At 45.7% G+C, this 13,477-nt stretch overlaps 1 protein-coding gene across 1 annotated transcript in view; it reads left to right on the top strand.

Moving 5' to 3' along the window:
• coro7 (coronin 7) overlaps positions 1–13,477 on the top strand; it is a 190,304-nt gene that overhangs the window by 170,461 nt on the left and 6,366 nt on the right. The window contains exons 10-21 of the mRNA XM_088936562.1: positions 1,337–1,391; positions 3,901–3,958; positions 4,461–4,606; positions 5,521–5,616; positions 6,436–6,570; positions 6,952–7,096; positions 7,949–8,124; positions 8,614–8,722; positions 9,366–9,452; positions 10,226–10,368; positions 12,153–12,257; positions 12,619–12,704. Of these exons, the coding sequence (XP_088792688.1) occupies positions 1,337–1,391; positions 3,901–3,958; positions 4,461–4,606; positions 5,521–5,616; positions 6,436–6,570; positions 6,952–7,096; positions 7,949–8,124; positions 8,614–8,722; positions 9,366–9,452; positions 10,226–10,368; positions 12,153–12,257; positions 12,619–12,704 (1,341 nt within the window). The remainder of the gene's footprint in view (positions 1–1,336; positions 1,392–3,900; positions 3,959–4,460; positions 4,607–5,520; positions 5,617–6,435; positions 6,571–6,951; positions 7,097–7,948; positions 8,125–8,613; positions 8,723–9,365; positions 9,453–10,225; positions 10,369–12,152; positions 12,258–12,618; positions 12,705–13,477) is intronic.

Genomic DNA, 13,477 nt, shown 5'->3' with positions numbered 1-13,477 from the left:
AGGGAATTGGAGTTGGCGCGAGATGCTTTCCTCCTACCATAACTGTCCTTTTTGAAACTAGGAAATGTTTTGTTACAAAGGTAAACGAGAGTGTATTTTTTTCCTTAGGGCATAAAAGGGTAAAAAAAAATAATAATCTTTGAGTCTGTGGAGAAATGTGGGCCTAATCCTTGCCACAGGTGAAACCACAGATCTGTGTCCTCACAAACCTGCGGGACTTGTGGGCCTTCCTCCAATGTCAGTCTTTAAAGGCAGCCCTCCTTCAACTGTACAGGCTTGTGAGCTGATATGACAGATTCAGTTATTTGTAAAGGAGATTAAGTATGATTTTTAACGTCATTTTTTTTTCTGTGCAACTCCTTCTGTGGCCTGTTTTAGAAAAATATAACCATTGCGAATGTCCGTTGGGAGTATTGTATTAAGCCACTAAAAATAAAATAAAGGAATACATTAAAAATTACACAGTATATTAGATAGTAGAAGTTTGTGGCAGGAAAGGTTTTGTTTGAGACTGGCACAATGCCCTTTTTAACTGCCTAACCGGAAGGCTTTAATTTATGTGCCTCTGCATTATTATAAAGGTCATTTAAGTTACAGAGGGGAGCTTAGAATCAAAATAAAAAAAAACTGAATACAGCTACAATTGTTTTGTCTCGTATTGAAATGAAGAAACCACAATGGCTCTAAATGTTAGAACACAAAAATGAGCTCTAATTATTGTGTGGATCCTGTGCTCCTGCTGCCCCATCTAGTGGACAACTGGAGTCATTGCACCTGTGGCTCTTCACTGTGCTCAAGTGTGATCCGGAGCGCTGCTTACTGTGAAGCAAGAGGGACGGTCATTACTATCCCTTGCAGTTCATTTACTTTAGGGCTTGGAGGACAGTGTGACAATACACGTCAGTAAGGATCTTGATCCTGATTGAAATTTAATTCCTGTATTTATTTTAGTGTGCTTTGAGGTTTAGGGGGCTAAAAAATGGGGCATTAGATTAAATTGCCATTATGTTTGCAGTGGTATTTTGAGGGAATTTATTCTGCCTCTAAAACATTCATCACCCTTCCTCTTTCCCTCACACTTTAGTCCATCTCATTGCCAGTTTTTAAATAGATATCCTGCTGAAGAAACCATGTGCTGATAAAAACAGGAAATGCTGTTATTTTGTGTTAGGGTGTGAATTGTTAAAGACGCACCAACTCAGGTCATACTGATAAAATAGTTATTTATTCCTTTTCTTCCAGAAGAAGAATATCATTCTGTTGCTTTTTGACACAATACAGTAGTGCTCATGCTGGATTTGGAGAAGTAAAGCCTCTGTCTCTGCCTGTTTTTCAGGACTCTCATTCCACTCCTCGACCCAGACTCTGGCCTGCTAGTGTTGTCAGCAAAGGTGCGTGAGTCTCTTCCCAAGCTCGCTGCTTTCTACAGTCTCGAAATTCGCTCTCCTCAGGCACTGTCTGAGCGGTTCAGGCCTGAACGAGGGTGTCCGCTTCTCCTGGTTTGTACGTGGGGGTCAACCCTTGCTATCATTTTGCTGAACGATTTTACATTTTCTCACCTTGTCGCTCATTTACTCTCTGTTTTTTGGGGGATATCGCTCTGCAAACACCCTCCCCCCCCCACCTTCCTCCCCCACCTCAAATCAGAATTTCACAGAGAAATTACATCGAATTGCCACCACCAACGGGGTGACAACGAATTAGGTTATTTCTTGCTCTTCATGGCTCACAAGCCTTTACATTTGAGCAGTTCCCTCCTTCCTGTGACCTACAGAACTACACTGCAACCATTCGGCCCCCATTTAAATTAGCGTCTAAGACCGCAGTTTCCCAGGTTTCGGGTGGAACATCAGCTCACCTTTACAGTACTCTAGGTTGTAAAGGTGAGTTTATGGTCATTGTGTTCTGCCTCCCTGCTGAAAACAGGCAGTCTCTACTGCGTTGTTTACTCACTATCATGTTATAGGCCAGGGTGGTCCTGGAAAGTCATGATCCAGCAGGATTGATGAGTCCCTCTCCGAATATTCTTTTTCTAAGTGCCTCATACAAATTCACTTTCCCCTCTTAAGCAGGTGATGTGTTCAATGAAGTAGTTTGCAGATCTTTTGATATACATATCCTAACACCCTGTGGCACTCAATGTCCTCTTCTTGACGGTAACCAAGAAGACAGTTTTGTGTCTCTGCACAATCAGGGCTGCCCACCCTTATTATGGGCAGCTCAGAGAGCGCCCACGGGAGATTATCAGGCGTCTCAGTTGCTTCTCCTGGGATCTTAGATCCAGGAATTTGAAACAGCCAGGGCAGTCGAAGTCGAACACATCCTGCTTAGATGCTTCTCGGGCCCCGATTGATCCAGCGATGATTCAGTGTGTTCTGAAGCCGTCGCATGATTCAGCTGCTCCACTGTGGTCAGGTAGTTTGTTCCAAATGCCCACGATTGACGCTGGAGAAGGTCGCTGCTATGGCAACATCACCTGGAAGACCTCCAGCAGTGACACTGCACAGTGCTGCCCCCCCTTCCCCAAAACTCTCCAGGGGCCTGCTTTTCCCAAGCTTTACTACCGAGAGAAGTCGGTTTGGAATAAACTGATTGGTTTGCGAAATGTAGCTAATCTGGATTTTCCCACGGCTCGTGGATTTATGTTAAGTCTGAGCAGGTTTTTCAGTTGCCTCCCTTTGCCACGGACTTAGTGATCGATGCTACATGCGACAGGTTTGGTGTTCACACTACTGTGGTGGACAAATTGCTCAGCTGTTACTCATAAAGCCTTTGCCAGCTCTGGACAAACAAGCCAGTGTCTGCACTGATGCATCTACTGCATGTGGCGTGATCTCGTCCAGATCCCCCCACTGACCGATCAGAGATGCTCCTTGCCTCCTGTTATTAACATTCTGTGACGCAGGGCAGATCTCATCCATTTCAAATGCCCCTCTGCAGTGTTTACGATACTATTTCTTACTTTATTACACTTCACTTTGCCAACAGTTTGAGATCCCAGATAAACGCCTGCTTTAATTGTCTGCCAAATAAATTCTGTCTCTGAAGAGGACAAGTCATTTCTGTACTGAATTAGAAATTACTCAGACTTAATAAGAAAAAGACTTGCTTACATGCCCTGAACACTTTGGATCTGATTTTCCATTCATTATGGAAAGGGCTGTTTGCCCAAGAATAAAAATGAGAACCATAGTATGTTAATTAGGAGAAACAAACACAGTGCTTGTTTAGTGGTTAAATACAGAATAGTCATTAGTACTGACCTGTTGTCATAATATTGTTGCCTCATGCTTAAAGAAAGTGTGGTATGAAAATGTGGTTATGCTTTTTTGTTGCGGTATTCATGTTTAGTAGTCCTAAAAGAATGACAAATGATGTCTAATGAGACCATGCTTACAGCAAAAAGGATAAAGTTAAATCTTAACATCATTTATGATGGCATTAAATCAATCTTGTGGATCGTGTTAACAAAAAAAAAACAATCTGTTAAAAACTGTTAACAGAAAAATAGTTCAAACTGTTAACAAAAAACATATATTCAACAGTCATCCCAAAATAACACAAATCGATATGTAAACCAACAAAGCTTTACAAAAACGTTTCATACATTATGTCAGCTTTTCATACTGTAATTATTTTCAAGCAGAGTGCAAAAATTATGAACTTGGTTCATGGTTCATGAACTTGGTTCATGGCTTGGTTGCTGACTGGGGGTCCCAGAGGAAGTGAGACACACCAGGGATGGTCAGAGCTAAATGTCCTGCAGCTTGTTTGTTTGGTTTTAATTGAATTAAATTGGCGACATCCTGTATCTTAAACGGTGTCTCATGGCTGGCATGTGCAAGAGGATGTTTTTCTGTGCTTGGAGCTGATGAGGGCTCTGATGTGGCTCTTCCCCAGGGTGACAGTGTTATCCACTGCTTCGAGGTGACCACTGCCCAGCCCTTCCTCGCTCAAGGTGAGCCTCCAGTGGATTCATTAACCATGTGCCTAGTAAAGCAATCCGACTGTTTCTCAGCTTTTTTCCTTCCTCCCAATATCTTTGAGCTTCTTAGCCTTTTAACAGTAAAATTTACATCTTGCTCACACTGTATCTTTGTCGGTGCCTCAGCTTGGCCTCTCAGTGTCTCAGCTCTCTCTCTCACTCAGTCCCTCAAACCTGCATCTCTCAGTCCCTCAGCTCTGCATCTCTCAGTCCCTCAGCTCTGCCTCTCTCAGTCTCTCAGCTCTGCCTCTCTTAGTCTCTCAGCTCTGCCTCTCTCAGTCTCTCAGCTCTGCCTCTCTCAGTCTCTCAGCTCTGCCTCTCTTAGTCTCTCAGCTCTGCCTCTCTCAGTCTCTCAGCTCTGCCTCTCTCAGTCTCTCAGCTCTGTTTTAACAATTTAATTGTTTTAATCCTAATGTCCTAGGATTAAAGGGATGACAGTATGCCTCAATGCCCACTCGTCTCTCTCCTTTCACAGTGAGCCAGTGCCTCACTGAAGCCCCCACAAAGGGAATCGCCATGGTACCCAAGCTGGCTCTTGATGTCATTTCCTGTGAGGTGCTGCGAGTCTTACAGCTGACTGACAGCTTCATCGTGCCTGTGAGCTACCATGTCCCCCGCAAGGTGAGCACAGTAGCTCCTCTTGCTCCCAGACGGGAAAATCTCCAGAGAGAAGAGGAGGAGCTGGCAGAAGAGTCTCCATAGGTCCCACTATCACCCCATGTACTCCTCAAACCCTGAGGAGAGCTGACAAGGGCAACCCAAGCAAATACTTCAAACCCGATAAGGCAACCAGGACACTACGTGCAAGTGTCAGAACACAGGAAGCACGCGAGGAGATCAAGAAAATGCTCATTTATTTATGTTCTTAAGAAACTTAATTTTTTTAATCTCCTGTTTGAGAGACAGCCATTGGAAACATCGGGTTCATCCATTTGCTTGTACTTTATTAATCCAGGAATTTCATCAGCTCGTTTTGCAAAGGATGCTAGGACACCAGCTTCCACTCTGTGGCTTGGCAGCGTCTTCCAGACACCCACAGCCCTGCCGGGCTGAGAAGGGCCTCCCGTTCTCAGACAGAACTCTCCTTAATTTCCATCTGTGTTCCTTGGCCGACCTCCCTTTGCACACAAAGACATAGAACAAATTACCTTGGTCTGCTTGGTAGATCATTAGAGCTGATTAGATTTTAGTTAAAAGGCTGTTTTTCTGTGGCTTTTGCTTTTATTTGAAAATCAAGGAGAACTGCACAACTTTCCATTCCTATTTTCTCAAAGGATGTTTATCTACAGAATAGATTGCTAATCGTTTTCCCCACTGTGGGAATAAAACAGCAGTGTGGTTACTGTCTGCTGACGAGTACTGTATAAATAACACCTACATAGAGCAACATGCAGTCTAGAGTAAACCCAGAGGCGTTCTGTGTGCTTGCTGTCTTTTGTAGTATAGCTTTTGACATAGATCTGTAGCAAACACTGTCATTCCTGCGAAAGAGAGTGAGAAGGAGCCCCCAGTAACATGCCTTGTGTGTATTTCAGTCTGGACAGGACTTCCATGAAGATCTGTACCCCGACACTCTGGGACAGACCCCTGCCATGTCAGCTCAGGGGTGGTGGACCGGAGAGAACAAACAGGTACTCAGACCTTCAGCTCACCCACAGGTTCCTCAGCAAACCTCTGTTGTAATTGCTCAGCTGACACTGATCTTCACTCACCTGCTCTCTAAATACAAGACGGCATTAGAAAACATGAGTGAAAGAGGTCATGCAAGCCCAGCACAAAACCTACATGTGGTTTGAAAAGGAAGATGTGTTATTTCCTTACTTTGTTGTAAACCCGGACCACTGTGACCTGTCTTGCACATGACTGACACCTAAAGGAGAGATTCAGGATCTCCAGCCACCTGGAGCGCCCCAATCCAGAAGGTTTTGTAGATCACTGTTGAATAAATAACCATACAGTATATACATATATGGATATGTTAATTCATACACCAGGATTAGAGATGTACTTTTTAGAAATTTCAAAATCATTTTTTTCAAAGGAATGTGGTGTTTAAATAGAGGTAACTGGTCAGAAGGACTTTTTCTATAATGTTTATGTCACTGCTCCTGCAGAACAAACCAGATTTCAGCTAGATGTGGGGCTTCAAGACACTCTTGTGGAGCGATGAAAGTTCTTGTTCAAACAAGAGTAGGCAAGCTTGGGTCTTCTATTGCAGCGTGGGACTTTGATGTGATCCTTAGCACCACTAAAGAAGACAGTACAGTAGAAGTTAGGTAATTAAAGCGTTGGTTACAGTAGATTTCATTCTTATACTGGGGCAGGAGCAGTCGAGGGGGCGTATTACTCAGTGAAAGGGCCAGCAGGGGACTGAGACCTGCAGAGCAGGCAGTAATCATTCTCTGTGTACAACCCCGCACTCTCCTGCTTTATCCCTTCCCCGCCTGCAGGTGGCGAAGGTGAGCCTCCACCCGGCCAAGCGCCCGCTCAAGAGAAGCACGATTCCCAGCTCAGAGGGCACTGCCAAGTCAGGGCACGCCAGTCAGCCTGCGAAGAAGGACCTGCCCATAGCAAAGAGCCAAGAGGTGGGACACTTTTTTTTTTAATCAAAAAAGCAAAATAAAGTATAGGGTGATTTCCGAAACCTGGGACTCCTGTTTCAAACACGAGAGTACATAATGACAGCTGGGTTTCCTTCTGTTTAGAAGTTACATTTCAAGATTTCAAAAGCCCGTTTGAAAATCAATGTGGCTAGAATCTTATTTACCAAGCTGTTGGCAGGACTTGTTGTTTTAGGTCTGTAATTCAAAAGAAACATTGAAAGATCTAGAGGTCTCTATGAGCTCGGGCTGTGGTGTTGTAGGACTGCCGTCTCTGTGGCGGAGATGCGCCGGGTGTGACAGGACCAGTGTACGGGTGTGTGGCGTGTGCCGACCAGCGCGTGCTGACCCTGTTCTCTGTCTCAGGTGGATGCCGCTGGCCTCTCTTCGTCTAGCAGCTCCCTGACCAGTCCCAGCAGCCCCGGCAGCGTAGGCCAGTCTCCCTCGACCACCAGCCTGTCCAGTGGCTTCGTCAACAGCCCCAGCCAGCGCTCACTGCAGAGCATTCTGGGTACGCCTTCACCTGTGTTAGCCTAACTCTGCAAGACGTTCTTGTTAAATTGGTGATCGTTTATTTGCCTGGAGCTTTTTTCCTCGAGCGACTTTCATTCATGCCCAATTGAACCGCAGGATGTTCCAGAGGAGTAATTTGAGTGAAGCCCCGTGGTCAACAGTACAAGAGCTGTGCCCCAGCTGGGATTTGAGCCCACAACCTTCCTGTTATAATTCCACTAACCCACATGGCTGCCCTTTACATTGCAGTTACAGACAGTTTGTCTCTTAGGATCTTAGAGTTTTAGTCAATCTGCACAGAAATAATGCTCTGGATAATCCATTGCTGAATTATGGAGGCCTTGTACTTTAATCTCCTCAAATGCACTGGGAATGAGAAAGTGTCCTCCCAGTCCTCTTTATCCATACAGGGTGCCTTCCTGAGCTCTCTGTGGGTAATGAAATGTACTATACTGTATATAAATATAAATATACTGAGAAAAGGCTGTCCTGTACCAAAAATGCCATGAGCCTACCTAATACAGCGTGCGCATCCATGTAAATATGCCAAATAACAAAAGAACGTGACAGAACCAGTACAGTACTGCACGGTTTTCCACTATGAAAAGGGAGTTTTATCAAATTGAATGTAAAGCTCCTGTCCTCGCAGTCATGGGGAGGTGAAACGGGGGAGATGCGATGGGTAACACAGAGGGAACGCGTGCGCGTGAAGCCTCAGGGCCGCTGGGAATGTTCTAGAAACCTCGAGGGCGGCTCTCAGGCCGAGGCCGCGGCCAGAGAAGCCGCGGACGAGGAGAAAGGGGTGCGTTCCCACAGCGAGTCCCTGTTTTCTCCCCTCTCCTTGCCCCAGGCCCCAGCTCCAAGTTCCGGCACGCCCAGGGCACCGTGCTGCACCGCGACACCCACATCACCAACCTCAAGGGCCTGAGCCTCACCACGCCGGGGGAGTGCGACGGCTTCTGCGCCAACCGGGAGCGCGTGGCGGTGCCGCTGGCCATCGCCGGGGGGCAGATCGCTGTGTTCGAGGTACCCCCCCCCCCCCCCACCGGTGCGAGGGGCGGGAGGAGGCGACGCTGTGTGTCTAACAGACCCTCACCAGCAAGCGGCTCCGCTTCAGGGAGCACCTGCTTTCAAAGAGCTAGTTGAAAAACTAACCTTGGGTTGAAAGTTAGACATTTAATGAGGAATTATTTGAAAGAGCAGTGATAATTCATACCTGTGATAGTGTTTCCGGCTGGAGGAGGGGGAGGAAAAAAATGAATTTGCTAGAACATGGAAGCCGTTCTATGCTGTCAAAGCCTAGTGCCCGTCTTCTTTATTTCAGCGGGTTTCTGTGTATTCTGAGTTCTAAGGGGACAGACTGCTGGCAAACAGTCATGAAAGTGCACCAGTTTTTTTAAGTAAAATGAACTCATTAACTGGAGTTAGTTAGTCTGCCAAGCGAGTCTGGGAGGGAGGGGGGTTTGGCTTTGGCACCCAGGTAGAAACCCAGTCCTGTCCTGACCCTCCGCACAGCTGTCGCAGCCCGGACGCCTGCCCGACACCTCCTTTCCCACCATCCAGAACACCTCGGCGGTGGCCGACTTCTGCTGGGACCCGTTCAACGCCTGCAGGCTGGCCGTGGGTAAGGCCCTGCCTCTCTCCCGCTCCTGGGACTGGCCTGGCCTCAGCTGTCCACTCCTAAGCATCGGCAGAGTGTGCCACATTTGTAGTCCTGTATTTTACCAGGTCAGTCAGTTGGGAACAAATTCTCATCTGCGGTGATGATCTGGAGACCCACTCATACACTCATACTCATACATTTCCTGGAGCTACCTGAGTGAAGTACCTTTGCTCAGGATTACAACAGCTGTTTCCCTCCTGGGATTTGAACTCACAATGCTCCGATCCATAGCCCTAAGCACTGCTAAACACTGCTGCTATTATATGTTATTATATAATTGTGCAGTTTCCCCATAATCATACTTTACCAGCTCACATAACTAGCTTCATTTTTTACAGGTGTTTTGCTACCTCTAACTACAGGAGCAACTCGCCCAATCAAACACAAAGGGTGAAGATTGTTCAACGTACTCAGCACATTTAGGGATCAAATATTTCAGAGGTTTTCCTTGGGTTTTTTGACAATCCAGCTTTAACATCAGAACCGGTGCTGACCAAATATCAAAACACTATTGAGACAATCTGGGAGCGTTTGGATTTTCTCTGGCACCATGTTTTCTCTGACTCAGCTGGGTGACCTGTGACTGTGTCTCTTTCCCTGGCAGCGGGCGAAGACGCCAAGATTCGGGTGTGGCTGGTGCCCAAGGGGGGCCTGACGGAGACCCTGACAGAGCCAGAGCGTATTCTCCAGGGTAGGGCACGGGTAGCTCGACGTCTTTATTGGGGGGAAATCCCAAACCATCAAAGTCCGCCTCAGCATCAAAGCGGGTGGACGAAAACAGTAGCATACACACCGTTTGGAGTGAGATCTTTCACATCGTCTGAAAGGATTATCTGTTTTGGATTGGCAGAGGATAAATTGGAAGTTTCATGAGCCTACAAGATGAGATAATATCATCTGCCTTCTTCTCTAGAGAATAACACCTGCTGGGCACTTCTTTCCCTCTGTGAAATACCGATTCTCAAAACAACTTCTTCATCAAAGAGACAAACAGGCTTTTTCCAGAAATCTACAAGTGATAGCATTCTATAATTTTCTGCTGTGGTAAAAAAAAAACAGTAAATGATTTTCCTGAAGGCTAATATTCTCTTATTACTGTGTTCAGTTTTGCTTGTTTTTTTCTGTTTTATCTCTTAAAAATGAGGGATTTTGTGATTCTCAGGGTCAACAGCTGGGGTAAAGGTTCGTCATTATGGAATTGTAGCTCAATGATAATATTTGAGAGTTGTTCAGTTCACTCTAAACCAAAAACCTCTGATTCATTCTAAGCTCTGAACATAGGTCCAATCACGCTTCATCGGAAAATTTCGATTTTCCCTTGTTGAGCTGAATAAAAAGCGTATGATTGACTGTTTTGTTGTGAAAAGACCCAGAAGCAAGTATGTCCAAAAACTGGACAAAACCTGAAATTTTTCTCGATGAATTGGTTATTGGAGCTCTGAGCCGTGCTTGTGTGTGCTCCAGGTCACACAGAGAAGATCTACTCGCTGAAGTTCCACCCCCTGGCCTCAGGGATCCTGGCCTCCTCCTCCTACGACTTGACTGTGCGCCTGTGGAATCTGGACTCTGGCAAGGAGGTGAAGCTGCTGAGGGGACATCAGGACCAGGTACTGAGTCATGTGAACCAGCTGCCCGCTCCCCTCTGCTTTCGCTGATTGAAGCAGAGCTTTGTCCCGTGCACGTCTCCTGATGCCTCTTTCAGAGTGCATGAAAATCTTTATTGAAAGGAACAAGGTAGATGTTAAAGCACCTCTTTGAAGATCTTAGAAGCTGTTGTCTGTCGTGTGGCAAAATAACACCTGATCCCTCGAGATGCTCAAGATTCTGATGCTCGAGAAAAGCTACCATCCTCTTGAGTGAAGGACTGTAGTTTCTTGTGTCAAAGTAGTTCTGTGCTGTAGTCGGTGCAAGATAAATGCAAAATATACATGCAGGACATTATTTCCTGTCCTTAACACTCAAAACATTCAATAGAAGCCTATTTAGTAGCAGCTATGTGGTTACAGACACAGGACAGAGTGTTTTTTCCTGCTTTAGGGAATGAGTGAATCCCCTCTTTATATACTCTGCCCTCCTCGTCCTCTCTGTCTGCCAGAGCATGGTGCAATTAGCTGTTGTTGCACGAACTGTATAATCTAAAACATACATTGTAAAAGATTTGTATAAAGAACTTGCGATCAGGACAGGTCCCTTCAGGGACCAGGTAATAATTATTACAGAAGTGTTTGAGGAAAGTGGGTTTGGGATGTGTAACATCACATCCCCTTGTTCACTGAACATGACCTGAGAAATACTCCTGGAGCATTAAGAAGATTGCTCAAGCCCTGAAATATCACAATCAACATGATTATAAAACATTTATATCCAGACCATTGGATTACAAAATCCCACATCACAGACTGGAGTGCTTTCAGGCCCTGAACAGTAAACACACCCTGAGTGAAGGCCTGTCCACTGTCAGAGACACGATGCAGAACCAGATCCTGATGATATATAAGCTCAGATACCACGGCCTGGTCAGTGAAATAGGCCGACATAGGCAGACCTGGCTGTCCAGAGAGAACTGCATTCACTGCAAGACAGGGGAAGTTGAGGCAAAAAATGCACTTCCTGTTGCACTGTCCAGAATATAACTGCACCAGTGACTCCTTTTACACCCAATTCTGTCTGGCATGCCTGACACACAGTAACTCTTATTAGGGCTGGACAGACATAAGCCATATTAATTACAGTGTACTTACCTGTCATAGCCTGAGGGACACAGGTGGTTAAATCACACTGACCCCACAGCACAGAGCTGAGACTGAGAGAGGGACACAGCCTGAGGGACACAGGTGGACATATCACACACACCCCACCACACAAGAATTAGATTAATAAAAGGACACAGCCTGAGGGACACAGGTGGACATACAGTATCACACACCCTCCACCGCACAGGAATGAGATTAAGAGAGGAGGGAGGGGAGAGTCTGTATTGTTTCTTTGGCAGTTCTGTGATGGATCTGTCATGCTGAGAAAACCTTTGAACTAAATTGATGGGGAACAGCAGCACAATGGGGTTCCAATTGCAGCCCATTGTGGGCACTCCACTAGCTGACCTCTGACTCCAGTGCAACTAGAACCACATTCCAAGGTAGTGGTCTTAAAAGTTAATACTCAACTCAGGTACATTCTCAACTAAAATGGAGGCATTAACTTCTGGTTGCCCCTGGTCCTTTAATAAAATGCCATGAAGGTTAAGAGCTGGTATCCGAAACGTATTTTCAAGGCTATTAACAACTTTCTGTTGTGATCAAACCATCATACGATTTGCTCAATATTCATAGGTTTTCTGTAAGAATTTAGCGATTCCTGCATGAATATGAGATCTTCCTCCCCTCTATTCCAGATTTTCAGCCTGGCCTGGAGTCCGGATGGTAAGTTCCTGGCCACGGTGTGCAAAGATGGCAAAATGCGCATTTATGACCCCCGCAAGTCCACAGAGCCCACTCAGGTAAGACAGTCTCATTCACGCTGGCCAAGCTCTGTGCCGTTTAAATACCTCACACTCGTGGCATGAGTTCGCATGCTGTACTGCATGACTTCAGCTTGTTTCAGTCCTGTACCATCGACACATTGAGCAATGTCTTGTTGTGTTTCCTGTAGGATCGATTGTCCTGTATGAAATGTGACTAAAGGTGATGAAATGCTTTGGACACAAATACCTGTTGTGTAGTATTTACAGAAAATGAATGCAACGTTTAAACTGTGTAGAGCATACCATTGTCTGAAATATGGAAATTTGTTTGTAGGACTGAAAGGTTAATTCTATTAAGTGACTGACCCGTGGCCCTCTCCCTGCCTCTCTCCTGCAGGAGGGTCCCGGCCCTGAAGGGGCCCGGGGTGCCCGGGTGGTGTGGGCCTGCGCTGGCCAGTACCTGCTGGTGTCTGGATTTGACAGGTAGGGACACCTGTTTCTGAGCTCGGCACCGGATGCGACCCCCTTCGGCTGTACAGCTTAGGCGACTATATAAAATGTCCGGCCTCAGGTCCAGCCTCAGATCAGCCCCCAACATCTTTCACAAACCCCGTGTACAGGTGGTCCAGAGCTCCTGAAGGAACTGCTTGGGCTACTAACATAGCCCCTCTCCCACCACCTGCACACTGTAGTTTAGATCTTCTAAAATCCAGCTAATTTTACAGGACCACACTGTCTGCCACTTACTCTGCCCTCATCGGTTTCTGTGAGATACATCGGCATTATGTGTACTTAAATCGCCACTCCGTTGCCAAAAAATGAATGAAAATGAATGTCATTTTCTGCTTTTTTGTCAAAACTGTACAAGACCATGCTGCTCATTCTAACAGACAATAATCTATGGTCAAGCCTAGAAAAGCTTTTTTTTTCATGCCTGATTCTTATAGGTGGCTGAGCAGGTACAACAATCACAAGACTTCAGATTAAATCTCAGGCTCTCCTTTTCCTAATCTGAACAGGACATTCTTTATGAAAATAGTAAGCATAGAGCACTGAAATTCTTAACCCTGTTCTCCTACAGCATAGCTAAGAATGCATACTGGCTGAACAGTGAGTGCACAATGGCTGGAAGATTGTTGTATGGGGATGCCAAACTGAATACAATAATTTAGTAAACTGTTTCAATAAACTGTCTCTTGAATTTGTCAAGTGAGGGTCTCAGGTTCTGACTGGTTTTTTATTGTATCACTCAGACC

This window comes from Atractosteus spatula, chromosome 18, assembly GCF_055471065.1.
Source record: "Atractosteus spatula isolate fAtrSpa1 chromosome 18, fAtrSpa1.hap1, whole genome shotgun sequence".
Classification (NCBI taxonomy): domain Eukaryota; kingdom Metazoa; phylum Chordata; class Actinopteri; order Semionotiformes; family Lepisosteidae; genus Atractosteus; species Atractosteus spatula.
This window is presented reverse-complemented; position numbering and strand designations above follow the sequence as displayed.